Raw genomic sequence first — 27,783 nt, 5'->3', positions numbered from 1 at the left:
TGGGATTAAAGGCGTGCGCCACCACGCCTGGCTCACATTTTTTTTTATTCAGTCTTCTGTTGTACATCTTCTGTTGTACATTCTGTTTCCAATTTCTGGCTATTATGAAGCATCAATAGACAACATGGTTGGGCAAATGTCTCAAATGGTAGGAAGAGTGGCTTTGCTGGATCTTGAGATAGATAGATTCCCATCTTCCTGAGGAACCTCCAAGCTGATTTCCATAGTGACTGTACAAGTTTGCAGTCCTACCAGCAACGGATGAATGGAGACTTTATTTTTCTGCCTTGGACTTTAGAGGGTTGGGTGGAAAAGCTGCTCTAAATGGAGCTTATTTAGCACACAGCCCCAGCAAGGCTCTCATCACCTTCCCCAGAAGCAGTCATTTTCCCTATTGCCATGGTCCTCCCACGGCGCTGCTGAGCGGCTGGAGCTATTCCGACACAGGAGTCAGTCACTCTAGCCGGTGACTTGGTGGCGGGCAGCGGCTGCCTGGCTTCCTGGCGCCGCCATGTTGGAAGCGCAGGGCTCTAACCATGGCTGCGAGCGCCAGGCTCCGACTACCAGTCCCGCCAGCTCGGCAGGGCACGCGGTGGAAGTGCGGCCCGGGCTGTATCTGGGTGGGGCAGCGGCAGTGGCGGAACCGGGCCATCTGAGGGAGGCGGGCATCACCGCCGTGCTGACGGTGGACTCGGAACCGGCTTTCCCGGCTGGGGCTGGGTTCGAAGGTCTCCGGAGCCTCTTCGTGCCGGCGCTGGACAAACCCGAGACCGACCTGCTCAGCCACCTGGATCGCTGCGTGGCCTTCATCGGCCAGGCTCGCTCCGAAGGCCGCGCGGTGTTGGTGCACTGGTGAGTGCCAGATGCAGGGGGGCGGTGCCTTGCACCGGGTCTCGCCTCTCTGCAGAGGCTCCCAAAGTGGAGGTTCCAGGCTATCAGAGCCAAGACTCTCGTTCCTCATCTTCCCTTGGGGTGTGTGGTTCCAGGAGGGTTCGGAAACCCGCCCTTGGTTAGTGTTTTGTTTGATTTCATCTTGCAGCAACTCTGTCTGTGCATCCATCTATCCGTCCATTCGTCCATCGTTCTATCTGCTTGTCTATATTTTGGAGGTTAGGGGCTCATCAGATAAAGTTTATCAGCTTTGTAAGAGAAGTCAGACACTCAAGCTGGCGAATGTAGTACAGGTCAGACGTATTGGGGTGAAAATACGTGATACTTCCTCGCCCTAAAGGCCACTGTGATTAACAAGGGAAAAACATGTGACTTTGTTTTTTGAGACTGGGTCTTACTGTATAGATCGGGCAGGCCTGGAACTCGCTATGTAGAGCAGGCTGGCTTCAAAAAGCACAGATACCCACCTGCTTCTGTCCAGAGGGCTGCACACCTTGAGTGTGAAACCATGCTGGAGGGTTTTTAATCAAAGTTATACGTGACGCGAAAGTTTAGAGAAACATTCACGGACCAAAGGAAAACTGTACTGGCTGGTTTTGTGAGTCAACTGGATACAGGCTGGAGTTATCACAGAGAAAGGATCTTCAGTTGGGGAAAGTGCCTCCATGAGATTCAGCTGTGGGGCATTTTCTCAATTAGTGATCAAGGTCCCATCCATCTGGGCTGGTAGTCTTGGGTTCTATAAGAAAGCAAGCTGAGCAAGCCAGGGAAAGCAAGCCAGTAACATCCCTCCACTGCTTCCTGAACTACTTGAGTTCCAGTCCTGACTTCCTTTGGTGATGAACAGCAGTATGGAAGTGTAAGCCGAATAAATCCTTTCCTCCCCAACTTGCTTCTTGGTCATGATGTTTATGCAGGAATAGAAACCCTGACTAAGACAAAAACTGTTCACATTCTTGAAATAATTAAGACTGGACAGTCGTATAGAAAAGTGATTGAGGCTGGGCGGTGGTGGCGCACACCTTTAATCCCAGCACTTGGGAGGCAGAGGCAGGCAGAGGCAGGACTTCTGAGTTCGAGGCCAGCCTGGTTGGTCTACAAAGTGAGTTCCAGGACAGCCAGGGCTATACAGAGAAACCCTGTCTCGGAAACAAAAACAAACCAAAAAACCAAAAATAAAATAAAAAATAAATAAAGAAAAAAGAAAAAAAAAGTGGTTGGACAAGAGGAGTGTGACATAATGCTAAGCGAATGAGCCAGGAAAGTCAGCCTGACCTGCACTGAGCTGCTGCTTCTGGTGTATAGGCAAAGCCCTTTCTGGAATTATGGTCTTCGGATATATCAGACTAAATAGATCCGAGAATTGATTTGTCCTGCTAGCATGTTAGGCAAACATTCTGTCACAGTGGTGGCATAGCCCTAATCTTAAGAGAAAGCCTTTGTGGCGGGTTCTTCGTAAGGTGGAGGAAAGTTAGAGTGATATTTTTCTCTCCATATTTTTGTTGTTTTTGTTTTGCTGTGTGGTCCAGACAGTCTCTTAAGCTTGCAGTCCTCCTGCATCTGCCTCCTAGTGCTGGCGTTATACACACATGCTACTTACGACTTCTGGTTTGTGCTTAGGATTGAAGAAGAGGCCTTCTAGCCTCTCTGTCTTGCCCTAGGGTGAGTGGGGAGAAAGAGAAGCAAAAGCACTAATCCGGAGATCTGGAGAGATGCCAACGTTAAGAGCAAAGGGCCTTGGACCTTGGATTTCTCCTGTAGCCACTACATTTTTTTTTTTTTAATGTACACAGAACGGTCAAAAAGTGTGGTTAGCTACTAAGCCCAACCTTGATAGATCACAGGCTCTGATTCTTTCTCCCAGCAATCAGGTCATCCCTCAGCCCCCTGCAGCTCTCTGGGGCAGGAAGTTGACAGATGTCAGTTGTGACCTTTCTCTCTTACAGGCCTCTTTCTCCCATCAGTACCTGTGAGCCTGTCTAGGTCATCACTACCCCCCCCCCCCCCCCCCCAGTCTCCAGATAACATCGATTTATAACTTTACTTTTATATAGTGTACTTCTGCCTTATGACTCTTGGCTTGGAGGCCAGCCTGGATAGGTCACCTATTGTGGAGCTCGCCTCCCTCCAAGGAAACAGTAAGAGTCAGAAATTCCATTTGTCTCCTGGAACTGAAGTCTCTTTCTCTTTGGAAACATATAAACATACATACATACACACACACACACACGTATATATATTCATATAAATATAACATATATCGATGTAGTATATAGTTATATAGTATAAATAATTATAAATATATTAAATATAATTATAACATAACATATATTACATATATATTATATATGTGTGTGTGTGTGTGCGTATGGTAGAATGACTCTCCTTTCCCAGATTTGAAGGCTCACTTTCTTCCTTCAAGGCTGGCATCTTCTGCCTCTGGTATGATGGGATTTCTTCTAACCTCTCTGTCAGTGCTGGAAAATGTCTGGGGGGGGGGGGGTAGCCTCAGGGCTTTCTTGCCTAACAAAGTTCACCTGAAGGGCTTTTTTGTGGTGTTCTTTCCTACAAACCTACAGTAAGTTAAAACACAACCTGATTCAGAATTATATATCCCTTTTCATTAGGAGCAGGGGTAGTGGGGAAAGTCAGCAGATTTGAGAGGAACAGTAGGTGGGTTTTCAGTGGACGTGGAGGGACAGACAAGATCCTTTGAGCCTGTGCAACAGTGAATCACAAATGATTGTTTTTGGAATACTGAGTTGGGTCAGCATAGAAGACAGCCGAGTGTGACAGTCAGCTGTGGTATGGTGACAAACTTGGCTTTTCCCTGCTATTTGAATATAATTAATGAAAAGTCAGGGAAGGGACCTGAAGTAACTTCTGTCATCTTTGTTGCTTCTTGGACTTTAAGCAACAAAGAAGATAAAGCCTTCCTTTACCTGCTGCTAATTTGAAGTAATCGGTATACTCCGATGTGTTAACTCCGATGCCTGTTAACTCAGGTCTCAAGACTGAAGAGTCAGCCCAGATTCTTTTTTTTTTTTTTTTTAAAGATTTATTTATTTATTATATGTAAGTACACTGTAGCTGTCTTCAGACACTCCAGAAGAGGGAGTCAGATGGTTGTGAGCCACCATATGGTTGCTGGGATTTGAACTCCGGACCTTCGGAAGAACAGTTGGGTGCTCTTACCCACTGAGCCATCTCACCAGCCCCAGATTCTTTTTATTTCCTTTTTTTGGGGGGAAGTGTTGAGATTAAACCCATGAGCAAGTGAAGTGCTTGTCTACCAGATGGACCCCCAGACACAAGAGGATTTTTTTTTTTTTTTTTAATGCTCTGTCTGGGCTGAGGGAGAGTGTCTGGAATGCTCTGTCTGGGCTGAGGGAGAGTGTCTGGTTAATGGGGTTATTGGGATATGAAGGATTCGTGGGACTTGTCTAGGACATTGACAGGTATATTGCAGCAAAACCAAAAGGCTAGGAAATCTTAGTAGGTGTTTGGGGATTCCAGAGCCGTCCTGCTGGAGTCCGACGGAACTGCTTTGTTGGACACTCTGTGTGCCAGCAGTTCTAAAGATTCACACAAGGACAGGAGGTAGTGATAAGAAGTGTGGAATCAGATCTGGAACAACTTGAAGTTAAGAGCCAAGGAGCCATGACAACAGTTAAAACATTTAAGGCAGTTCTTGTTGAATAGATAATGCATCCATATTGTTCAGAATTAAAAAGGAAAAAGGCAACAATTGACTCCTTTTGTGTGTTGACTGTATTTAAAAGGCAGTGGGCTAACTTGAATGGAAGTAGAAATGAGCTGGGCACACTGCACCTCACCTGCAATCCCAGCACTCAGGGATTGTCATGACTCAGAAAGAAGTGAGGTGGACCTAAACTTTACCATTAACAGGCAGCTGGGCTTTGTCTTTTGTTTACTGATTGATTGATTGATTGAGATAGGGTTTCTCTGTGTAGCCCTGGTCATTCTGGACTCACTGTGTAGACCAGGCTGGCCTCGAACTCACAGAGATCTGCCTGCCTCTGCCTCCCGAATGCTGGGATTAAAGGCGTGTGCCACCATGCCCAGCCTGGCGTGGTTTTTAATTGCTGCTATTTGCCGTTTTATTTTGAAGGTCTCTTTTTCAGTCATGCAGGAGTCAGTCGCAGTGTTGCTGTAGTGATGGCTTTTATAATGAAGACTGACCAGCTTACCTTTGAAAAAGCCTACGACATCCTCCGGACGGTCAAGCCAGAGGCTAAGTGAGTCCTCTGGAGTCCCAGTAATGCTTTTTCCTCTTTCTTTGAGTGTGTGTTTGTGTGTATGGTGTGTATATGGTATATGTGTGTGTGCACATGTATGTGTGTATGGTGTGTGTACATGTGTGTGTCCCTGCACTTCCATTGGCCAAAGGCCAACTTAGGGTCTTCCTTTTTGGCTGTAAGCACTTCTCCTTTCTTCATGTCTTCTTAATCGAAAGAACCCAAACTTCATACTTGCTTATCATTGCAGGGTGAATGAGGGGTTTGAATGGCAACTGAAACTGTATGAGGCAATGGGATACGAAGTCGATACGTCCAGTGCCTTTTACAAGCAGTACCGTTTACAAAAGGTGACTGAGAAGTATCCAGGTGAGTAAATACTGGGTACAGTATGACTGGATTCTTCTGAGATGTCATTTTCTTGGACACTAAATGCATTCTGTCACTTTCCAAGAATTCCTAGGAGGCAGAGACTTGTGGTTCCTTTTGTTTAGCAGAAAGTCACGGGGTTTGAAAATGGCCGGGACTGAAATCAGGCACCCTGTTTAGAGTGAAGGCTTGCTTGCTTTGCTTTCGTACCTTATTTCACAACTTGGAGATTTTTGCTTTTAGTTTCTGAGTTTCGTGTGCATCGCCTCAGTTTGGCATTGGGAGTTTATCTGAAAGTTTAGAAGCTTAATCCTGACGGTTGGATGCATTTCAATTATCTTGTAGAACTTTGGAATTTACCTCAGGAACTCTTTGCTGTTGACCCAACTACCATTTCACAGGGATTAAAAGATGACATTCTCTACAAATGCAGAAAGTGCAGGTAAAATATTTTGTATCCTCTGGAAATTTTATCATCCTGACAACTGTAAAAAGCACTTCAAGCTTAATTTTTTTTTTCTGTAAAAAGAATTTGTTTAATTGAATAGTATGGAAATTTTAAGTCCAAACCTGCTTCAGAAAGAATATAACCTAGTAGTCGGATTGTAGGGGCTCCTGAAATTTTGAGTAGCACACTCAATGTTCTATTATTTTGACATCTAAGAAGTACTGTACATTTCATCTGTGCTTTCCTTAATGCTTTCGTCTTTGGTGGTTTTACAGGCGGTCTTTATTTAGACATTCTAGTATTTTGGGTCATAGTGAAGGAAGTGGGCCAATAGCCTTTGCTCACAAGAGACCGGCGCCGTCTTCTGTCCTTACCACAGGGAGTCAGGCTCAGTGCACGTCTTACTTCATTGAGCCTGTGCAGTGGATGGAATCTACTTTGTTGGGCGTTATGGATGGACAGGTGAGAACACTGTTTGCTTTCTACAGTTTGATTGTATCATCCTTAGAGCCAGGGATGTGGCTCCGTTGGCTAAGTACTTGCCTAGTGTGTGTGAGGCCCTGGATTCCATCTCCAGCATTCCATAAGCCAGGCATCCCTAGCACTAGAGAGGTTGAGGCAGGAGGACCAGTCGTTAAGGTCACCACAGGCTTGCAGTGAGTTTGAGACTCTCCCGACATTCATGAGACAACACAACAGCTGCACCTTTATTTACTTTTAATGCTTGTATCCCGTTTTCTTTATTTTGTACATGGTGTGTGTACCTGTGGGGAGGTTTGGGTGCCACACACGCACGTGGAAGGCGGAGGAACTTGTGGAAGTGGATTTTCTCTGTTCACCATGTGGGTCTCAGGACTAAGCTTAGGTCACCAGGCTTGGCCAGAGGGCCTTGGCTGCTTGTGCCATCTTACTGTCTGGACAGAAACCAAAACAAGTCAACGTCATGTTTAACATTTCCTTCCTGAAGAGTCTGAGGATCACACCTTTTTAGAATATGGGCAAGGTTATCAAAAATAAATGATTTTGAGCCCGGTGTGGAGGCGTGCACCTTTAATCCCAGCACTCCGGAGGCAGAGGCAGGTGGATTTCTGAGTTCGAGGCCAGCCTGGTCTACAAAGTGAGTTCCAGGACAGCCAGGGCTATACAGAGAAATCCTGTCTCGAAAAAACCAAAGGGGAAAAAAAACCAAAATAAATAAATCAGTAAATCAATCAATCAATCAATAAATGATTTCTTTTTAAATTAAACTCAAGGTCTTATCCACATAAGCATATATTCTACCATGAAACTATGCCCCCATTACCCAAGTAAAATGTTTTTAAAAATTAGCTGATTCAAATACATTAGCTACATTTGATAGAGAACCACTCATCCAAGTTAGATTTGTTTTAAAGCTGTTATTTATGTCTTCAAATGTAAGACTAACATTTTAAGAGTAATTAGATAAATCACAAAATTAAATAGGGGGCCGATAAATCAAGGTAAAATTTGGTTTAAGATAGATTTTTCTCATTTAGCTTCATGGCATACACTGTCTAGTCTTCTGATCTTTGAATTTGATACATTTGCTATGGGATGCGTTTCATTCCCTATTAAAGAATGGAGCTCAGAGGCATCTCCTGAAGCCCTCACAATTTGCCTTTCTGCATACTTGATATAACTTTTTTTTTTTTAAGATTTATTTATTTTATGTATATGAGTACACTGTAGCTGTACAGATGGTTGTGAGCCTTCATGTGGTTGTTGGGAATTGTATTTAGGACCTCTGCTCACTCCATTCGGCCCCGCTCATTCAGTCCCTGCTTGCTCTGGCCCAAAGATATATTTATTATTATACGTAAGTACACTGTAGCTATCTACAGACACACCAAAGAGGGCATCAGAGCTCATTACAGATGGTTGTGAGCCACCATGTGGTTGCTGGTAATTGAACTCATGACCTCTGGAAGAGCAGTTGGTGCTCTTAACCACTGAGCCATCTCTCCAGACCCGGTAGTTTTTAAATTATAGTTGCAGAGGTTGTTTTTGTTTTTGATGTTTTTTGTTTTGTAATCATCACACTCAGTATACTTGTTGGGGTCACTCTGAGTTTTTGGTGGTGTTTGTTTCACTCTGGTTTTTGAGACAGAGTTTTGCTCTGTGGCCTGAGTTGTGTGTGAACTCATCCCTTGCTCTCCACCTTCTGAGTGGTAGCACTACAGATATGCATTGCCAAGCCTGGCCCCTGTTCTGTGTTGAGTTTTGAGATAGAATCTCATGTAGCCCAGGCTGGCCTCCATCTCCGGGTCCTCCTGCATCTACCTAGCAGGTGCTGGAATTACAAGAATGCTTAGCTACGCCTCGCTCGCTCTCGCTCTCCTCATTCCTATGATTAGGATTTGTCCTGGAGCTTTCAAGGTCAGAGAATCCAGTTTTGGCTTTTGTGCTTTTGGTTTGCTGCCTTAATTTAGCCTGAAAAATGAGTGCACACGGACATGAAGAAAAGCCATTTTCGTAAAAGATTCTACATCATGGGTGGGTGTAGTGAACAGTCCATGCCTTTATCCCAGCATTCAGGAGGCAGAGTCAGCTGCATTTCTGTGAGTTTAAGGTGAGTCTTGCCTACATAGAGCGTTCCAGGCTAGCCAGGGCTACAAATCGAGATATTTTAATACTCTTTTTTTTTTTTTTTTTTTTTTTTTTTTGGTTTTTCGAGACAGGGTTTCTCTGTAGCCCTGGCTGTCCTGGAACTCACTTTGTAGACCAGGCTGGCCTGGAACTCAGAAATCCGCCTGCCTCTGCCTCCTAAGTGCTGGGATTAAAGGCATGCGCCACCACACCTGGCATATTTTAATACTTTAAATAAATAAAGATCTAAGTCATACCTGTGTTTGTTTCTTTGTACATGTATTTGTGATTTCCATAGAAGAGATACTTAGAAATGGAACTCGTTGTTCAACAACCCCATTAAGGCTAACATTCATAAAGCACATATAGAATTTCTTCTCACTAAGAGAATGTATATACACATTCTTTGTCTCCTTCATCATACTAGATACTATAAAATGTTTGTGGAGTAAATACAGTGTTAACTCTAAGATGCCCCTGACTTTTCATGGTTACTACTGCAGATTAGTCAATTTACCCATTTACCAGCTCATAGGTTTCTGTTGCTGTGAAAAACACCGTGGCCAAAAGCTATCTGGGAGGAAAGGGTTTAGTTCATGTTATGGCTTACAGTCCATCTTCTAGGAAGCCAAAGCAGGAACCTGGAGGCTGGAACTGAAGCAGAGACCATGGCCAAACTCTGCTTTCTTACTGGCTTGGTCTTTATGGCCTACTCAGCCTGCTTTCTTATATAAACCAGGCCCACCAGGGTAACACCATCCATAGTGGGCTACCCTCCCTCGCCCCCCAAGCAATCATTAATCAAGAGAATGCCCTGTAACCCTTTGAGCTTTTCTAAGTCTACCCATGCTCCTGAATAATGACATGAAGACTTATGTATGCCTTGGCCTTAAGTGAGGCTTGTTTTCTGATTAGGTTGCAACTCATTTTTATTATTCCATGTCTGCCATGTGGTTGCTTATCTTTCCTCAGTTTTATAAGTCCAACTTCCTCTGGGTGGTGAATCTCCTCACACCTGACTCTCAGACCTTCCACCTTCTACTTCCTGCCTTTGCCAACAGGCCCTAGGCTTTTTATCTTATCCGATAGAGGATGCCTTAGGCAAGGAAGGCCAGACACATCTTCACACGGTGCATGTAAACATGTCTATATGGCCCCCACAGGCCAGTCTGATGGAGACAATTCCCTAGTCAAGATTTCTTCTTCCCAGTTGACTAGTTGGTGTCGAGGTGACAGAGCTGGGTCATCAGCCAGTTATAGTTTCTTTTTCTATAAAGTGTTTTATAGCTATGTTTTTGCTTCATATGTAGGAGCTCTTTGAATATTATAGATAAGCTTCATCAAGTAGTTTTTTTCTCATCTCAAACTTACAGTATATTTTGTCACATTAAAGTTTAAGGAAGCAGAGAAATGTGTGTATGTTTGTGCGTGGGGGGGGGGGGGGCTATGTAGCCTAGGCTGGCTTTGTATGTGCTATGTAGCTGAGGTTATCCTCAAACTCTTTTTTTGGTCTAACTACCTGTTTTTTGTTTTTCTACTTGTGTTTCTGAGTTTTATGTATAGACTTAAATAAAACTTAGTTATTTATTTGGGAAAGGAGCACATGCGTCATGGCACATGTGTGGAGGCCAGGACAGTTTTCTTCTTTCTACCTTTGCATGAGCTCCAGGAATCAAACTCAGGTCATGAGGTTTGCTTGGCAAATGCCTTTACACACTCATCCATCTTGCTGGCTCTATGACCGGATTGTCATATGACAATATTGTAGCTCAGTATTTAAAATAAAAATCCCTACCCAGACCATGTACACTGAACATCCCCAAATGGTAATGCTCTCACTAGCATTAGAGAAAGTGCAGTTGCCTTGGTGAGTGCCTTGGATCCGTCTCGTACTGGAACATCAGTGTGTCTGACCTATGTGCTTCTGGCACAGGGAGTCAGAGAAGAAGAGAGTCTGAATGTGTGTTACCATCCTTCACCCTGATGTGGTCCAACTTGGACTCCTGCTATAAACTGAATAGGAACCAAGTGTTTGTTACCTGCTTAAAAACATTCTTAGTTGCTTTGAGCTTTGCATTTCCCCTTCAGCCTGGGTTCCTGTTCCTCCTCTTCAAATATCAAGCACCCCTTCTGTAGTATTCCAGTTAATGATCAGATAAGGAAGTGCATCTTATGTATGTGGAAACATTACAAATTCCTCGATGACAGGAACCACGCCTTAGTTATTTAAAATTCTGTATTGTCAAAGATAGTTGCTGAATGTGTATAAAAGTGGACATAGTGACACATTTGCTTTTTTTTTTTCTCAGCTTCTTTGCCCAAAATGCAGTGCCAAGTTGGGTTCCTTTAACTGGTATGGTGAACAGTGTTCGTGTGGTCGATGGATAACCCCTGCTTTTCAAATACACAAGAACAGAGTGGATGAAATGAAAATGTTGCCGGCGCTGGGATCACAAACAAAGAAACTGTGAACTTCGGACCCAGCTTGGGCTAGAACCTGTGAAAGGCACTTCCCCATTGTCATCATTCATGGCGGATGTCAAACCTCTTTTGGAATGTCCGAAGACAATTACTGACTGTAACAGCTGTGGGTTGGTAGCTTATTATGTGACATATATACAGTACGTTGCTTGGCAATTCAGATACTTAGTTATGTAAGTTGGATTTGTTATTAAAATCTTTTATAACCCAGGTCCCGTGTTACATGTTTTAAAGCTTTTGTGCTGTTTGATCTAGCTCATGCTTTAAGCATGTTAGGCAAGCATTCTACCTCTGAGCTGTATCTGGAGCTTCTTACGGTCTTGAAAGCTATGCTGTGTTGTATGTTGGTTATGTGATCTTAAAGCCTAGATGGCTAAAATTGTATGTAAAATCTTTAAACTGTCAGTATCCAGGATACTTCTTTGTTTTTTAGAAATAGAAAGCAAAATTGGTTGTATTTTGAAAAGTTATTTCTGTGTGTCCTTTAAGGGAGATTAGTAATCCTACATATGCTCTTTGGTGGCTCCTTCTAGGGAGCTGTGACTACATCTATTCATCCTACATAGGGCACTGACAGACCAGAGACGGTGCCACTGAAGTCCCGCCTGGTGAGCTGATGAGTTTAGCGGGTCACCTACAGGAGCATGGCCAACAGGTTCATTAATGCAGGTGCATTACCAGGAAGGCAGCATGGGTAACCAATCAGGAAAGCTGCAATCCTTTTTTTTAAATTTTGGAAAATTATAGTATCACAACAGCAGAAAAATCTAAATTTTATATATTAGCAGAGAATGTATTTCTTTTAGACTACAGTCAAATATTCCTGACCCAGACCTCAGTTAAGACAATTATTAACTCATATTCATTCTTTGCTTTATTGTTTCTCTCTCTCTTCAGCAAAAAAAGAAGGAAGGCAAAAGGAAGACTGGATACAGATTTAGTGGAAAGCTGTGGTCCTATAGCTTCCTTCTCAGTTTGCAGGCAGCTCATGCAGAGGAATATCTTCTCCCACTGATCAAACAGTTTATATTGCCTTTGGGAAGGAGCCTTGTTAATCTCTCTCTTCCCTCCTTGGGGTGGGAGGGTGCAGTGGGGATATGGATAAATGGATATAAATGTGTGTGTGTGTGTGTCTGTCTGTCTGTTTGTCTGAGAGGGTTTCTCCATGTAGCCCTGGATATCCTATAAACTCACTTTGTAGACCAGGCTGGTCTGATAAGAGATCTAACTGCTTTTGCCTCTTGAGAGTGCCAGAATTAGCCAGGCGTAGTGGCGCACGCCTTTAGTCCCAGCTCTTGGGAGGCAGAGGCAGGCGGATTTCTGAGTTCGAGGCCAGCCTGGTCTACAAAGTGAGTTCCAGGACAGCCAAGGCTGCACAGAGAAACCCTGTCTTGAAAAACCAGAAAAAAAAAAAGTGTGAGAGTACCAGAATTAAAGGTGTGTGGCCAGATTAGCTACTGAAGTCCCTATAGTTACTAGAATTTACTTTATTTGTTTATTGTTAGAATTAGACTTAATTAGATATTTGAAATTTTACATGAAATCAGACTTAGCAAAAACAGACAGTCTATGACCTTAAGACATTTTTACTTAACTGATATTGAGCTGGGCAGTGGTGGCTCATGCCTTTAATCCTAGCACAGGGGAGACAAAGGCAGGCAGATCTCTGTAGTTTGAGGCCAGCCTGGTCTACAGAGCAAGTTCTAGAGCAGCCAGGGCTACACAGAGAAACCCTGTCTCAAAAACAAACAAGCAAACAAACAAACACGGCATTGACATGGAAATAATTTTTAAATAATGTGAACAGTAATCGTCTTTAAACATGCCTAGGTCGTTTGGTGTTACTACTGATGATTCTTAAGACCTTGGGCTGGAGAGATGGCTCAGTGGTTAAGAGCACCGGCTGTTCTCCCAGAGGTCCTGAGTTCAATTCCTAGCAACCACATGGTGTTTGATGCCCTCTTCTGGCATTCAGGAGTACATGCAGATAGAGCACTCATATACATAAACTAAATCCTTAAAAGAAAAATCTTAAAAAGGAAAAGAAAGACTCCTGAAGCCTCTGGAAACTAGCATATAATAGTATTTCTTAAGCAAGAAGAAATTCTTTCATTTTAGTCTTTGATAAAATTTGTTAACTTATTTCTCCTTCAGCATCAAAGCGTTTCAAGACCTTGTTGGTCTATAAGAGCGCCTCTTTGTAAGCAAAAAATGGTTGGAGAGGTGCAATTTCATATGACTCAACTCACCATTTTATTCATCCGACACCACAGGATGTAGCAGAGAGTAGCCTATTTCATTTGAAGTTCCATTTTCCAGTCTACCATGTAATGTACACTAAAATGTGTGCACCATTGTAGGGATACAGTGAACAAACCAGACAAGTGGCGGCTGCTTTCTGGCTCCCTACATTCCAGCTGGAAGGGACAATACCTTTTAGAAAGCTAATTGTACTTAACAGTGCGGAAATGGGTGGGAAACCTATCTCTTTATGTAAAGCCCAGCCAGGCTGGTGGTGCGTGCCTGCCATTCCAGGACTCTGGAGGTCCTGAGGATCAGGAGTCCCAGAGTGAGCTCTGTAGGAAGTTGAGTAGAGGCCAGCCTGGCTACCAGAATCTCAAAGCAACAGAAAAACAGATCAAGGTGTGTTTACACTGCTTCTGGGCCATTGGGCAGCGGGACCTGAGTGTCTGCCCTCTTGCTGGGTCAGGTAGGTGCTACCAGGAACCAAGATTTTGGTTCCCCTGGCCAACATGTTAGGCTTGGTGAGGTTGGTTTGGGCAGCTAAGTGGTGGCTGGCCCTGGATTAAGTGCCCTACAACAAATGGTATCCAACCTCTGGGTCTCTCCAGGCTTAAAAAAAAAAAATTCTTTGATAGTTTCACTCATGTATAGAATGCATTCTGACCACACATCTCCTTCCTCCTTTCCCACCCCCCCCAACCCCCCAACTTTCATAGTTTTTTGTTTCTCTTTTGTGAGCTGCTAGCTTTAACTAGCACTATCTCTGAGCACGGATGTGGTTGAATCCAAATTAGAACCAAGACTTACAGTAGAAATCTTAACTTTAATCTCTATATCCCAATGTTTGGCTTCACTCTTCAGGGTAATATATAACTTATAGTGCAATGCTGATCTGATTATAAAATCTAATAGTCTGATGAGACACAATAAAACTAAGGTGTGATTTCATTAGTTTCTTTTTTTCCTCAAGCCAGTAGTGATTGGTAGGTTACCACTAGAGTATAAACTAAGGCCTACCAATTATCTCCAGGTTACATATCCATGACCGATAAATGGTTTTACTCTTTTAATGAACATACTTTCATAGTGACCTTGGAACCAGGTTTGAATTTAGAGTTGTGAAGAATTCTGCAAAAATAAGTTAAATCTCCCCAGTGTAAAACTAGTAGCTTTAGGAACAAATTAAAAATCCCTATGACGATAGTCGGCAGACTTACAAAGTAGGCAGTTCTACAGACAAGACTTAGGTTTCTTCAACATCTGGCACCAAGGGAATTGGGCCGATGGAAGTGCAACGTGAGTTAAACAGCATTGATCTAACGTCATTTGCACAAGCCAACTCTAGATAGACATTATAATTTCATTTTTACGGGTTTGTGTGTGACTTGTTTGAGTTTATGTGCCCCACATGTGTGGAGGATCCCTTGGAGGAGAAAAGAGCGTCCTGTCCCCTGGAACTAGAGTTACAGATGGTTGTGAGCTGTCATGTGGGTGCTGAGAACTGAACCCAGGTCCTCTGCAAGAATAGCAAGCACTCTTAACCTCTGGGCCATCTCTAGTTCCTAGAAAGGCATTAAGGCTGAACATTGAATGTGCAACAGACAGGTATTAAGGAACTTTGTTAGGTATATATGGTATTTCCAAAATAAAGGTCCTTTAGAGACGTTTAATGAAACATGGGAGATTTACTGCAAGGTATTCCCAGAATAAAATGCAAAAAGGTTCTGGGAGGGAGGATAGATGAAACAGGAATGACAAATGGTTGAGGCTGGGGTGGTAGTAGCATGGGGATCCACCATACTTGTCTCTTATATTTGTTAAAATAAATGTTAAAGGGTTACTGTCTGAACAACGTAAGACTTTTTAAAGTGGGAAATCCTAAGAAGCAAGCACACAGGCCAAGTGTAACAGTAACGGAATTCAGCAAGGGTTTTGGGCACAAGAGTGTGGTACAAAAGTCAATAGTGTCACTATATTCAAGATACCACGTAACAGAGAAATAATGGAAACTAAACTAAAGTATGAAGAGGAAATCTTTAATGACCTCAGGATAGGCAAGGATTTCTTAAAATACAAGTATCAGATGCATAACAAAAGGTTGACAAATTCACTACACTCACCAGCTAGAGAGCAAAACCCCTATAAATAAAGACAAATGCTAAGCTAGGAGATACAATATATATGTCAGTAAAAATTAAGTAGGCTATCTGAAGATCTGCACACCACGAGGAGAAGGGGACTGAGTAGCACACTTTATGAAAGAGTGGGTGGGTCACAACAGGGCACAGTCTAATGAACAGGAAGGAATCCAGCCTTCCTGAACCGCCAGAGAGATGTGAACTATAGTCACACAGATTCATAGTGACAGAAATTGTAAAAGTCTGACCATATCTAGTCTTGGCGTATATGTTGGTGAGGATATAAACTTCTAATTTAGCAAGTGACCTAGCACACATGTGAAAGGCATAGTTGCAGAGAATATATCTTAGGTACTGGTAAACAATTCAAAGACCCAGATGTCCATCTCAGGTAAACAAGTATGATGCTATGTATTTAAGGGAATGTAGAAATTAAAACCCCAAGAGAGCCTCAAAGAGTAATGAATGCCTAGTGACAATAATTTGGAGAACATTTCTGTGTTATACATTTATATAAAGAAGAAATCCCCCGCCGGGCAGTGATGCCGCATGCCTTTAATCCCAGCACTCGGGAGGCAGAGGCAGGATTTCTGAGTTCGAGGCCAGCCTGGTCTACAGAGTGAGTTCCAGGACATCCAGGGCTGTACAGAGAAACCCTGTCTCGAAAAGCCAAAAAAAAAAAAAAAAAAAAAAAAGGACTAAAAATTATTTTTCCCATAAAATAGTACAAATTGTCTATGTGGACAGAGGGAAATTAAGTTGGCTGTGTGGTGGTATAGTAAGGAGACAGTTCCAACTTACCTGTAATTGAAAATTTCTTATACTTTTGAGAAAAATTTAGACTTAAGTGAAAAATGTTAACATTCGTTTATTTTTGATATGTTTTCAAAACGGTTTTTATCAAAATTACCCAAACTTTTTTGAATAAAAGAACTTGATGAAAATTAAATTTTGTAAAAACTTAAAACTGAAAGGTTGAAGCTCCAGAATGAAAATGTTACACATTTCACCGCCTTTAATCCCAGCACTTGGGAGGCAGAGGCAGGCGGATTTCTGAGTTTGAAGTCAGCCTGGTCTACAGAGTTCTGGGACAGCCAGGGTTACACGGAGAAACCCTGCCCTCCTCCCGTCCTCCTCCCCCCACGCCTCCCCACGCCAAAAAAAAAAAAAAAAACCCACAACAACAAAAATCCAAAATTTATTCCAACAACGGAAGGAATAGGGGGACTTCAGAATCGCGAGTGTTCGTGTATGTATGCATGTATGTATATATGCATGCATGTGCGCGCGCGTGCTGCGCATTGCACATGTGTATATATGTATGTATGCATGTATGTGCGCGCGGGCGGCGCATTGCACGTGTGTATGTATGCATGTATATATGTATGTATGTATGTATGTATGTGCGCGCGGGCGGCGCATTGCACGTGTGTATGTATGCATGTATATATGTATGTATGTATGTATGTATGTATGTGCGCGCGGGCGGCGCATTGCACGTGTGTATGCGGGTGCGGTCCCAGCCAGACTTCACGAATTCTGACCTGGCTTTCCTTCCACCTTGTTGCATTCCGCAATCGGTAGTAACCGCAGCCACGAGCTCGAAGGATTCTGGGAAGCATTTCTGTTTGTTTGTAACCATGGGAAAAATTCCTCTCGGTCCTAGAGGGATCCGCGTTCACTCACCGTCTGTGTTTGAATGCAGTCCCTGGCCACTGAAATCGAGTAAAACCGAAAAGTAAACAACACTAAGTAGGTTCTCGAGACTGTTGTTTCAAATTGCTCACATTTTCCAGTTGGAATCCGTGATGCATATGATTCTTCTCTAAAATTATTTAGAATTTTGGATTTTGGTAATAAGAGATTGACAGCTTATTGCGAGTTTTAGAAACTCTTCCTTAGGAGGTAAGTGCGGACATGGAGAATTTATCTTATATATATTTTCTTTGTTTAAATTTGTTTGGGTTTTCTACAAGTATGATTTGTGAGAAAGTTTACCTCGGATTCTGTCCCAGTAAAGGAGCGGTTCTAACACATGTCGGAAATTTGTATTTTTTCTTTATTTACCGTGTACGTGGAAAAATTTTACAGCGATTGAAAAGTATTTGTAAATACAGAATCAGGTTTACCGTCAATTTCTTATTTCGTTCTGAGATGTCTATATCGTAGTATTAAACACAAAGAACAAGCCACTATGATCAGGAGACTTTTCAGTTTTAGTACTATCAGCGAATTTTAACAAAGCGGTAAAATCTGCGTGCTCTTCGCTCAATTTAAAAAAGAGAGAGAGAGAGAGAGAGAGAGAGAGAGAGAGAGAGAGAGAGAGAGAGAGAGAGAGAGAGAGAGAGAGAGAGTGAGAGAGAAACAAAAAGAACAACCACAAAACCCCACAGCGGGACAGAAAGTGCTGAAATCCTCGTAGGGAAATATTTACTCACAAGTCTATTGAGTTTGCTTATCTGCTGACGTCTCCTTAGCTTTGGCTCCCAGTTCCCGCGTGCGGTGAGATAGTTTGCCTCCGCCCGGCCACCGTCCGTGTCAGCGTTCAGCTTATTTTGTCCTCCGGCCGCCGCCGTTTCGGGTTACTCACCGATCCGAGTTGTGAGGGAGAGGTGTCTGTTTCGGGGAAGCCGGCTTGTGTTGCCGGCGCCATGGAGTCGCCTTTTAGTCCGGTTCTTCCTCATGGACCAGATGAAGACTGGGGTGAGTGGATCTGCGAATGTACCCGAGCTAGGTCGGGCCGCGTCTGCGGGTTTTTTTCTCCTCCGGATTTCTGCCCGGTGGCGGTGACAGGTGTGGACGAACCGTGTCCGGAGAGCGAGACCACGGGTTGCGGGTCATGGAAGAGGCTGGCAGAGCCGCTGGGCTTCTGTCCTGGCCGCAGCGATAATGGAATGATGTTTTAATTGAAATTGCTGTAGTTTTTCAGCCTGTGTTCCTGGTGGAAATTCCAGGTGATCGTGAGGGACCGGAACTCAATAGGATGATGACTGTAGCTACCCCAAAGGCTCCAAGCTATTTTCTCAGACTGTGGGCGTGTAGCTGGGGAGCGCTGAGTGTGTGTGTGTGTGTGTGTGTGTGTGTGTGTGTGTGTGTATGTGCGCGCGCGCACTGAACGTGTACGAGATATGTTGAGAAAACTTGGTTGAAATACAGAAGAAAATCCTTGGCTCCCAGCTTGAACTGTTGGTTTAAGACATAGATCCAAATTGGCAAAGAAGAAACTCTCCCAAGCACCTGACCTCCTGTCCCTGATTACTAGATCTAACACAAACTGATGTAATCCTGACTGCTGTCCAAACACAGCTCTAAAATCTCTTGTTAAGTCTATTTTTAGTGTTCAGGAAGGATGGACCAGAGAATGACAAGGAACAGGTTTTTGGCATCTAAATCCTTAGAGAAAGCTGATAGTCCCTTCTCGATTACAAGACAGAATGTTAACAGGATTATGTGTGTTAATATATGAATGGAGTTCTGTAGGTGGCTCAATGGATCCTGTAGTGAGACTACATTGTCCTTCAGTTTTGGGGACACTTTTCTTCATGGACTAACATTCCACTATAACATGAGTGGACTCTCAACTAGGAAGTATTGGACATCCTAGTTTAATTTAACAGTGGCAGATGCTCTCTACAATTACAATCTATAAAAGGTTTATTTTAATCTTTGGGCAGATTTTGACAACTTTCTGGGAAAAAAAAAAAAAACCTTTAAATGTCCATTCTCCAGGGCATTTTTCCCAGCTAAATGCTTTTGTTATAGTAACAGCAGTCACTTGTTTAGGACTTTATTTTGCTAAGCACACTACATGCGTTATTTATGTTATGTTCATAACAGCCCAATGAGGTCCTGCCGTCCTATAGATGTTGAAACCCAGGTTGACAGAATCTGTTCTCTGAGTCTTATACTAGTAAGTGGTAAAGTAGGATCAAAACCAGGCTTATCTAACTATGAAGTCTGTGCCTCTGGTTTTTCTACTCAGTAACACTTGCCTCCCCCCACCCCCCTCGCCAAAGGCTGGATTTTTCCTAATGCTAATGTTCTTAACAAGTCTACTTAGATATGTTGGGTAGTTACAATTAGTTTTCTCAATCATTTGACCATTATGTTTGTGGCATTTCTTAAAGTATCACTAAAAGGCACTTCCTGATGGTATCATTTTGTCCTAGAGTCTGATTCTCAGCTGCGTTTTCCTAACTCCTAATCTTGATTCTTCAACAATGCGCAGTTCTTTGTAGTCAGCTGACTGACTCCTTACTCCTTTCTCAGGTATCCTTCCCTGTCTCCTCTTGAATATGTCCTTTCCCCATTGTTTTTTAGCCTTCTCTTTTCAGACTGTTAACAGTTGTCTCTTGGTTCAGTACTTTTATTCCCTCAGGTGTTCAGTAGGTAGGATAGATTTTGCAGGCATTAGAGTTGAACACTACTGTCTACTAGGGCTTCTTAATAAAATTATAGGTTCTTTGGTAGTTGCTGTTTTGGATTTTTGGCCATTTTACTGATGTATTTAATAGTAATTTTAACAGCTGTACTGTTAAATTTTTAAAAATGGCTTTTATAATTGGTATTTCTTATGAAGAACAACTTGTACAATTTGAAGGACGTTATCTCAGCACAGGGTACGGTGGGATGTACTTCTACTTTTTTATTTTCTAAATGTGATTAATGACACTTAGAGCGGACATCTGCAAGTGGTTTTTGAAAAGGTTCAGAGAGCAGCTATTTTAGGCATCACTGTCCTGTGGTCTCTGTTGAAGCTGCTCTGCCACAGGGAAGAAACAGCGATAGCGGAAGGTATAGATGGGCAAGCATGGCTGTGCTCCCACCAAGGCTATGGAGACTGGCATTTGGGTTACACACAAGTGCCTTTTGTTAAAGACCATTGTGTAGCCCAGGCTGGCCTCAAACTTCTGATGTCCCTGCCTTAAGCCTTTGGAATGCTGGGATTACAAGCGTACAGTACCATACCTTGAGGTCTTTGAGGCAAGGTTTTGCTATATAGTGTAGGGTGGCCTACAGTTTTCAAAAGTTTCCTGCCTCTGGCTCCCCAATTATATTTAATGTGTCACTTAATAATCCCTTTTAAAAGTACAGCTTTAGAATTTTAGAGTAATTTAGATAGTACATGCAGTTCCATATACTCTGCTGTTCCCTCTACTGGTGACATCTTACATTACTTTGCTGGTTAGGTTTTTTGTTTGTTTTTAATTTGACACAAGCTAGAAACATCAGGAAAGAGGGAACCTTTATTGAGAAAATTCCTCCATTAGATTGTCATGCAGGCAAGTCTCCGGGTCATTTTTTTGATTAATGATTGATGTGAGAGGGCCCAGCCCACTGTGGGTGGTGCCAACCCTGGGCAGGTGGTTCTAGGGGGTATAATAAAGAAGGCTGAGCAAGCCAGGAGGAGCAGCATTCTGACGTGGCTTCTGCTTCAGTTCCTGTTTCTAGGTTCCTGCCCACACTTTCCTTCATGTAGACACATGTAAGCCAAGTAAACTCTCCCCCGAGTTCCTTTTGGTCATGGTGTTTTATTACAGCAACGGAAGGCAAACTAAAGCAATTAGTATTGTACTGTGAAGATGGAAGAGCTAGGGCTGGAGAGATGGCTCAGCGGTTAAGAGCACTGACTGCTCTTCTGAAGGTCCTGAGTTCAGATCCCAGCAACCACATGGTGGCTCACAACCATCCATAATGAGATCTGACGCCCTCTTTTGGGGTGTCTGAAGACAGCACATATAATAAATAAATAAATCTTTAAAAAAAAAAGATGGAGGAGCTAATGTTTTTTCTTCCTTTTTTTTTCTTTTTCTTTCCTTTTTGACATAGGGTCTTCTTATGGAGTCTAACTAACTTGGCCTGGAATATTTGATGTAACCAGGCTTGCCTTGAATTCTTAATGCTCTTGTCTCAGCTTCCCAAATACTAGAATTAAAGGCATGAGCCACCACACCAGGCTTGATACATTAGTGTTAAGTCAAGGATGAGCCTAAATAAATAAATAAATAAATAAAAACAGGGGTTTTGACAAACATAATACAACAAGCCCATCATTACAGTGTTGTGTATAGTAGTGTGAGCGTCTCTCTCCTAAACATCCCCTAAGTTCCACCTGCTCATCCCAGACCTCAGAACAGAGCTTCTCACTGTCGCCACCATTTTGCTTTTGTTGTGTAGTTGGAACCCAGTAGTATAACCTTTTCAAACTGGCTTCTTTACTCAGTAGTATGCATTTGAAGTTCCTGTGTCTGTGGCTTGATGACTTACATACATGGGGTTTGGACAAATGTGTAATGAGAGGGATCTGCCATTACAGTAGTCTACAAAGTATGGAGGATGCTAGCTAGCATGCTCAGGCTTTGATGTTAGCCCTCTTCTTCACTTGTAGATGACTGCTTTCTTGCTGTGTCCTCACGTGGTACCGAGGAGAGTTACCCTCTTCCCACAACATCATCTAACCTTAGTCATCTCCTCAGGAGTCTGTCAGACGTAGCCATATTGGGAATTAAGGTTTCAGTGTGGCTTTTGGGAGGACCTAACTCAGTTTATGTTCATATATCTGTTTATCTGTTTATATATCTTTGCATATATATTTATATGTCTATATGTAATTTGTATATCTGTTTACATGTTGCTATCTTGGTGCTTCCAGTTTTTAGCAGTTACACATGTAGCTCCTCTAACCATCTGCGTGCAGGTTTTTGTGTTGGTGTAAATTTTCGTATCATTTGGTCTGATTCCAAGGTGTACAATTACTGGATCATATTCTAAGAGTAGGTTTGGTTTATAGTAAACTGCCAAACTTGCAGTTCTGTGTCTCCATCAGCAGTGAGTGGATGTTTCTCTTTGCTGGTATTTGCTGTGGCCTGTACTTTGGAGTTTAGCCATTTTATTGGGCATGTGGTGGTACCTTGTTTTAATTGCACATTTCTAGTATTTCATGGTGTTGGTCATCTTTCCACGGCTAGTTTGCAATCTTTCCTTTCCCTCTTCTTTCCTCTCCTCTTCCTCTCACTCGAGTTGTGCAGAAGTCACTCTTTCTTTTTTTTTTTTAAAGCCACATAAGAAATGCGTGCCAAGCCAAAAAGCTTCCTGTCACTGCGGTTTCTCTCATGCCTTTAGGATCTCCTTTGAAGCCTCTCTTCCTCTTCTTGCCCTAATCAAAGCATGACACTCCCCCGATGACACAGCTTTCCCCGAAGTCCTGGTGAAAGCTTTCTGCACACAGCAACTCAGAATATAGTAGGTGTTTTCTTATCCTTCTCTGCCATCTCCAGAACATCTCCTGTCTTCCACATTAAGTATCTAGGTGTAAATCTTACTTGGTCACAGTATACAGTCTTCCACCTCGTCTGCTGCTGGGGTCTGCTGATTCTTCAGTCACTGTCAGTCCCTTCTCAGAAAATGTAGCTGTTACTTCCTGTTACTTTCTCCATCATGCTGCTGTTGGGATTCTTGGATATCTCAGTAGGCTTGGCCAGTCTCTCTCTCTCTCTCTCTCTCTCTCTGATGATTGTTCCCCAAAGCTTTCCTCTTTCAGCCTCTTAGTCTCTCCCCTTTCGTGCTCTGAATCAGAACTTGCAGTCCCTCTCTCTCATCTCATTCACCCACATGCTTGCCTTGCCCCCATGGAGATGCTGAGGATGACCTCTCGGTACAAGAGAGACCAGTTTTCTCTGTGAGTTTCAACTCCCTCCTGCTTTACTAGAAATGCAACCCAAGCTCTTTTCCTAAGTATTTCTCCCATCTCTGTTAGAAAACAGACATATAGTTAGTTATCTTCTCCTGTTTGGAGGGGAAAATGCCAGACTTCCCTTAGCTGTCACTTCCTCTGTTGTTGTTATCAAATTTTTCCTCCTCCTCTTCCCCCACCACCTTTTTTCTTGAAAGTTCATGTTTAACGGTGACCCCCAACATTTCTTCTTTTAGCTCTCCCTTTTGTTATATTGATTTCTTTGTGTGCGTGTGGAGGTGGTGGTGTGCATGCCAAGGCACACAGGTGATTTCTTTGTGTGCGTGTGGAGGTGGTGGTGTGCATGCCGAGGCACACAGGTGATTTCTTTGTGTGCGTGTGGAGGTGGTGGTGTGCATGCCGAGGCACACAGGTGATTTCTTTGTGTGCGTGTGGAGGTGGTGGTGTGCATGCCGAGGCACACAGGTGATTTCTTTGTGTGCGTGTGGAGGTGGTGGTGTGCATGCCGAGGCACACAGGTGATTTCTTTGTGTGCGTGTGGAGGTGGTGGTGTGCATGCCGAGGCACACAGGTGATTTCTTTGTGTGCGTGTGGAGGTGGTGGTGTGCATGCCAAGGCACACAGGTGATTATCTTCAGGATTGAATTTTTTTTCCCTCCTATCACGTGAGTCCTGGGGATCAAACTTGGAGCATCAGACTCAGCAGCGAGCACTTTTACTTCTGAGTTGTCTGTGGCCCCCATATTTCATCTTGCTGAAAATAATAAGACTCTGGTCAGGCTGAGATAGAGTTAAAAAGCAAGGTCACTGTGGTGTAGTAAGCAAATAAGCGGTCAGGGCAGAGAGAGGCGAGGTGGAAAAGCTTGCTAAGAAAGCGAAGAATCCCAGCTGCTATCATAGAGGGAAGTCTAAGTGTCGGAGGTGTGAACTCACTCGGTGGGAAGGACATGGGGGTAGGCAGTAGATTTAATCCTTTAGAACGGTACTTTGCGCTACTAGTTTCTCATGGATTCTTCTGAAATCGTCTATGCATACAAAAGTGCATTTATCCACCTCCAGTTTTTTTTTTTTTTAAAACCACAGAAAATAAAAGAAGATCGGTCAGTACACTATACCTGTATTTCCCATACGCACCAACTGTGAAAATCCTGCCCCACTTACTTTGTGTTTCATTACTACCCACAATTCCCCTGTTTTTACCACAGGAAACACAAGCATGCAGAATGAAACTCCTAAATATTTTACCGGGTATTTCTTTAGAATAAGTAGTGTTTGTTTAAAAACAAACAAACAAACCATGAATGCATGATAATGTTTCTAGTTCTCAGCCAGACCATAGGGTTCCTTCTTATCTCACATCAACTGTGGTCATCCATCACTTACAACAGGAACACAGTTTGAAAAGTGTGCTTGCTGTGTGTGATCTTCATAGCATGGCATCTGCTTACAAAACCTAGATTTTAAGGTCTGCTACACACTTATATTGCATAACACATATGTGCATATATAATACGCACGTAATACGGTATAGCCTATGGCTCCCATGGCCACAATGAGCAAAACAATCCAAGATTAAATAAGATACAAGAGACAATGATGCAGTTGAGACACAGTAGATGCAAGATGCATGATCTATTTGCCAGTGTAGCATGGCTCACTATGTTATTGTAAAACTGTTTTTATAAGTAGAGGGAACACACTATTAAATAAGGAGGAGCCGTGTACTGTGGCAAATCCTAAACTAGTAACGCAGTTGTCGGTTGTCACCATCAAGAATTATGTGTAGATTGTCCATAATTGCATGCTCTTATGAGCTTCACAGTGGCTGTTTACACATCATTACTACAAATCCCTGAGTATCCATCAGCATAAGATACCATGACAGCCCTGATGGGGATTTTTCAGGTCTGTTACAGCTTTTTGGGACTGCCTTTATATAGTGTTGACCATATTTGTTTTCAACATCCCTTTTTAAAAGCGCTTTTGTTGTGTTTTGTTTTGACAGACTGGCTAGTTTCCAGCTTGCTCTGTAGCTAAGGATGATGACCTTGAACCCATGTCCTCCCAGGTGCTGGCATTACAGGACTCGTGCGTGCTCCACTCCATGGATGGAGCTAGTCTCTAACCCTTCAGTAGGTTTAACAGGATCTTGTTATGTACCCATGTTGGTTCAAACTTTTGATTCTCCTGTGTTTGCCTCCTGAGTGCTAAGCTTACAGGCATGTGCTACCATTGTCTGTCTGTCTTTTATTTGTTTTCATTTTTTGGAGAGGATCTTATCTAGCCTTGTCTGGCTTCCAAATCATGGTATAGCCAAGGATGACCTTGAGAGTTTACTTTAAATAAAAAAAGGTTGAGATTATTTTTATTTTATGTGTATGGGTGTTTTGCCCATGTATGTCTGTGCAACCATATGTGCCTCTAGTGCCTGCAGAGGTCAGAAAAGGGAGTCAGATTCCCTGAAACTGTAGTTTCGGATAGCTGTGAGCCAACCTGTGGGTGCTGGGACTTGAACTCAGGTCTTCTAGAAGAGCAGCCAGTGCCTTTAACTGCTAAGTCACCTCTCAAGCTCCAATTTATCTTCTTTTTTTTTTTTTTTTTTTTTAGTTTTTTCAAGACAGGGTTTCTCTGTGTAGCCCTGGCTGTCCTGGAACTCACTCTGTAGACCAGGCTGGCCTCCAACTCAGAAATCCGCCTGCCTCTGCCTTCCAAGTGCTGGGACTAAAGGCGTGTGCCACCACTCCCGGCTGCGGCTTCTAATTTATCTTAATTTAAAATAAGTAAGTTTTTTTTTTTTTTTTTTTTTTTTTTTTGTTACTGTTGTGTATATGTAACATTATGTGTGAAGGTAAGAGGACAACTTTGTGGAATTGGTTTTCTCCATCACTCTTATGTGGGTGCTGAGAATGGAACTCAGGTCATCAGGCTTGCTTGGTAGGTTGGCCAGCTGAGCCCCCCTTGAATTTCTCTGTTGTCTCTCTGCCTCTACCTCCTGAGTAGGACTGCAGGCATTTGCCATGCTTGGTTCATGTGGACTGGGGATTGAATGTATGTTGTTTCATGCATGTTGCATTATACCAACTGAACTACATCCCCATCCCAATTAATAGCTTTGTTTTAGCTGATATATATTGAGCAGAGCTTGCCTGAGGGTTATGGCAGAAGTCAGGAGACGATTTGGAGGCTTCCATAGGGGATTCCCAGAGTTAACTGATAGCAGTGAATGTGTGTACATACACATGCATGGTTTTGAGTCAAGATTTGTCTGTGTTGCTCTGGCTGGTCTTGAACTGGTGGACTTAAGCTCTCTTGTTACTTCAGCTTCACAAGTAGTTGAGACTAGAGGTCTATGCCATACTGTCCATCTAGACACATATTTTAAAATTCTGAAGTAGTTTCAAGTCTGTAAGAACACTGTTGTAAGAGCACCGTAAAGAACACTGTAAAGAACTCTGGCATGCTCGTCTACAGTTTCTAAGTTATGTCATAGTTGCCCATTTCTTTCTCTCTTCTCCTTCCCATCTTTTACCCTTAAATACTGCAGTATCTATCATTCCCACCAGAAGATAACACGCAACACTCCACCACAGGCGTTCCTCCATTACCACAGTGTGTTTCTTCCATTCAGAAAATAAACAGGGTATAACACTGGTGTTCATTTTACAGAGAGGGTTCACATTTTGCTATCTGTCTTAGTGGTCTGGAATTGGTTGTTTTTTCTTTCTTTTTTTTTTTTTTTACATGTCTCCTTGATGTCCTTCATTCTGGAGTAGCTCTTTAGCTCCCCCACCCCCTCAGTCTATCATGCCTTTAACAGTTTTTATGCAAGAAATTAATCATAATCTGGATCTATGCACTGTGACCAGACTCAGGCCATGCAGTGGCAGGTATGCCAGAGGCCTGATGCTGTGCTTGATTCTCTGAGTCACGTGGTACGGGTCACATGATCACAGATGAGTTGACATCTGTCAGGTTTCTCCACTGTCAAGTCAGTTTTAACCTTTTGTGTTTTTATTTATATTTGGGGAGATAATGTGACAGGTCACTAATGTCCTGCCATAATTAACATCCCTCATCCCTGTGCTCCCTGAGTCTACCAGTTTAAATCAACCATTTCTCAAATGGTTGCCACATGCAAACTATCTCTATCCTGTCTTACATTTATTAAAGCAATGCTTACACCATTAGAAAGAGCCCTCTTTCCTTCCTTACTTCCTTTTTCCCTATGAATTCACTAAGATTTTTTTTTTTTTTTATATTAGTGGCTTGTAAACTTTTACTGTGTTTTAATGTTTAGATTTCTCAGATTTGGTCAGTGGGAGTTCATTCATGTTAGTGCCTTTGGTCTTTCAACCTCGTCATGTCCTTTTGTTTGTGTGTACATGAAGTAGCGAGGATTGTACTCTGGCCTTGTACATGCTGGGCATGGCTGTGGGTCTTCTGATATGTTCATGTATTTCATGTCTTTTGCTGAGAATTTCCCCCCCTTTTTTTTTTAAACAAATTAAGATTTCCTAGGCTTTTTTGTCCTTTGCTCTGTATCAGCCATTTCTCCAAAGTGTGCCGTAGTGATTTCCACTTAGTGGAGAATGGTTCTTAGTGTCTACTATCTAAGCACTAACTTAATGCTGAGCACTATCTTATCTAAGACTT

The 27,783-nt window shown here is 42.8% G+C and overlaps 2 protein-coding genes and 1 long non-coding RNA gene across 7 annotated transcripts in view; 2 read left to right on the top strand and 1 right to left on the bottom strand.

Annotated features, from left to right (window-relative positions):
* Nucleotides 1-468: 468 nt before the first annotated feature.
* Nucleotides 469-11,265, top strand: Dusp12 (dual specificity phosphatase 12). 3 transcript variants are annotated; one of them, XM_021166049.2, is made up of 6 exons: nt 474-852; nt 5,037-5,150; nt 5,401-5,519; nt 5,865-5,961; nt 6,243-6,429; nt 10,884-11,265. In XM_021166049.2, exons 1-6 carry the CDS (start codon nt 512-514, stop codon nt 11,043-11,045), a joined length of 1,020 nt encoding a protein of 339 aa, XP_021021708.1. In that variant the 5' UTR covers nt 474-511; the 3' UTR covers nt 11,046-11,265. The 3 variants fall into 3 exon arrangements, with proteins under 3 accessions (XP_029338404.1, XP_021021708.1, XP_029338400.1); XM_029482540.2 differs by having other exon boundaries at nt 570-852; nt 5,024-5,150; XM_029482544.2 differs by lacking the exon at nt 6,243-6,429 and having other exon boundaries at nt 469-852.
* Nucleotides 11,266-16,887: 5,622 nt separating this feature from the next.
* Nucleotides 16,888-17,993, bottom strand: LOC147006190 (uncharacterized). The gene is made up of 2 exons (XR_015048415.1): nt 17,876-17,993; nt 16,888-17,152 (listed from the first exon to the last, which is right to left on the bottom strand). It is a non-coding gene; the product is annotated as an uncharacterized LOC147006190 (long non-coding RNA).
* The window catches only part of Atf6 (activating transcription factor 6), a 176,433-nt gene continuing 166,571 nt past the window's right edge, over nt 17,922-27,783 (top strand). Inside the window, exon 1 of one of the 3 annotated variants that reach the window (XM_029474736.2) lies at nt 17,922-18,140. In XM_029474736.2, the coding sequence (XP_029330596.1) occupies nt 18,120-18,140 (21 nt within the window). In that variant the 5' untranslated portion in view covers nt 17,922-18,119. Of the gene's footprint in view, nt 18,141-25,174; nt 25,263-27,783 lie in introns of those variants that run through there. The other 2 variants (XM_021159362.3, XM_029474734.2) reach the window with 2 other exon arrangements.

This window comes from Mus caroli, unplaced genomic scaffold, assembly GCF_978045245.1.
Source record: "Mus caroli unplaced genomic scaffold, Mus_caroli_1 scaffold_1, whole genome shotgun sequence".
NCBI lineage: Eukaryota > Metazoa > Chordata > Mammalia > Rodentia > Muridae > Mus > Mus caroli.
This window is presented reverse-complemented; position numbering and strand designations above follow the sequence as displayed.

Bases quoted from the DNA above. Each gene is read 5' to 3' on its own strand.
- Dusp12 (XM_021166049.2), top strand. From the start codon at position 512: ATGTTGGAAGCGCAGGGCTCTAACCATGGCTGCGAGCGCCAGGCTCCG. The intron at 5,520-5,864 runs GTGAGTAAATAC...ATTATCTTGTAG, and splicing joins GGTGACTGAGAAGTATCCAG to AACTTTGGAATTTACCTCAG. The intron at 5,962-6,242 runs GTAAAATATTTT...GTGGTTTTACAG, and splicing joins TACAAATGCAGAAAGTGCAG to GCGGTCTTTATTTAGACATT.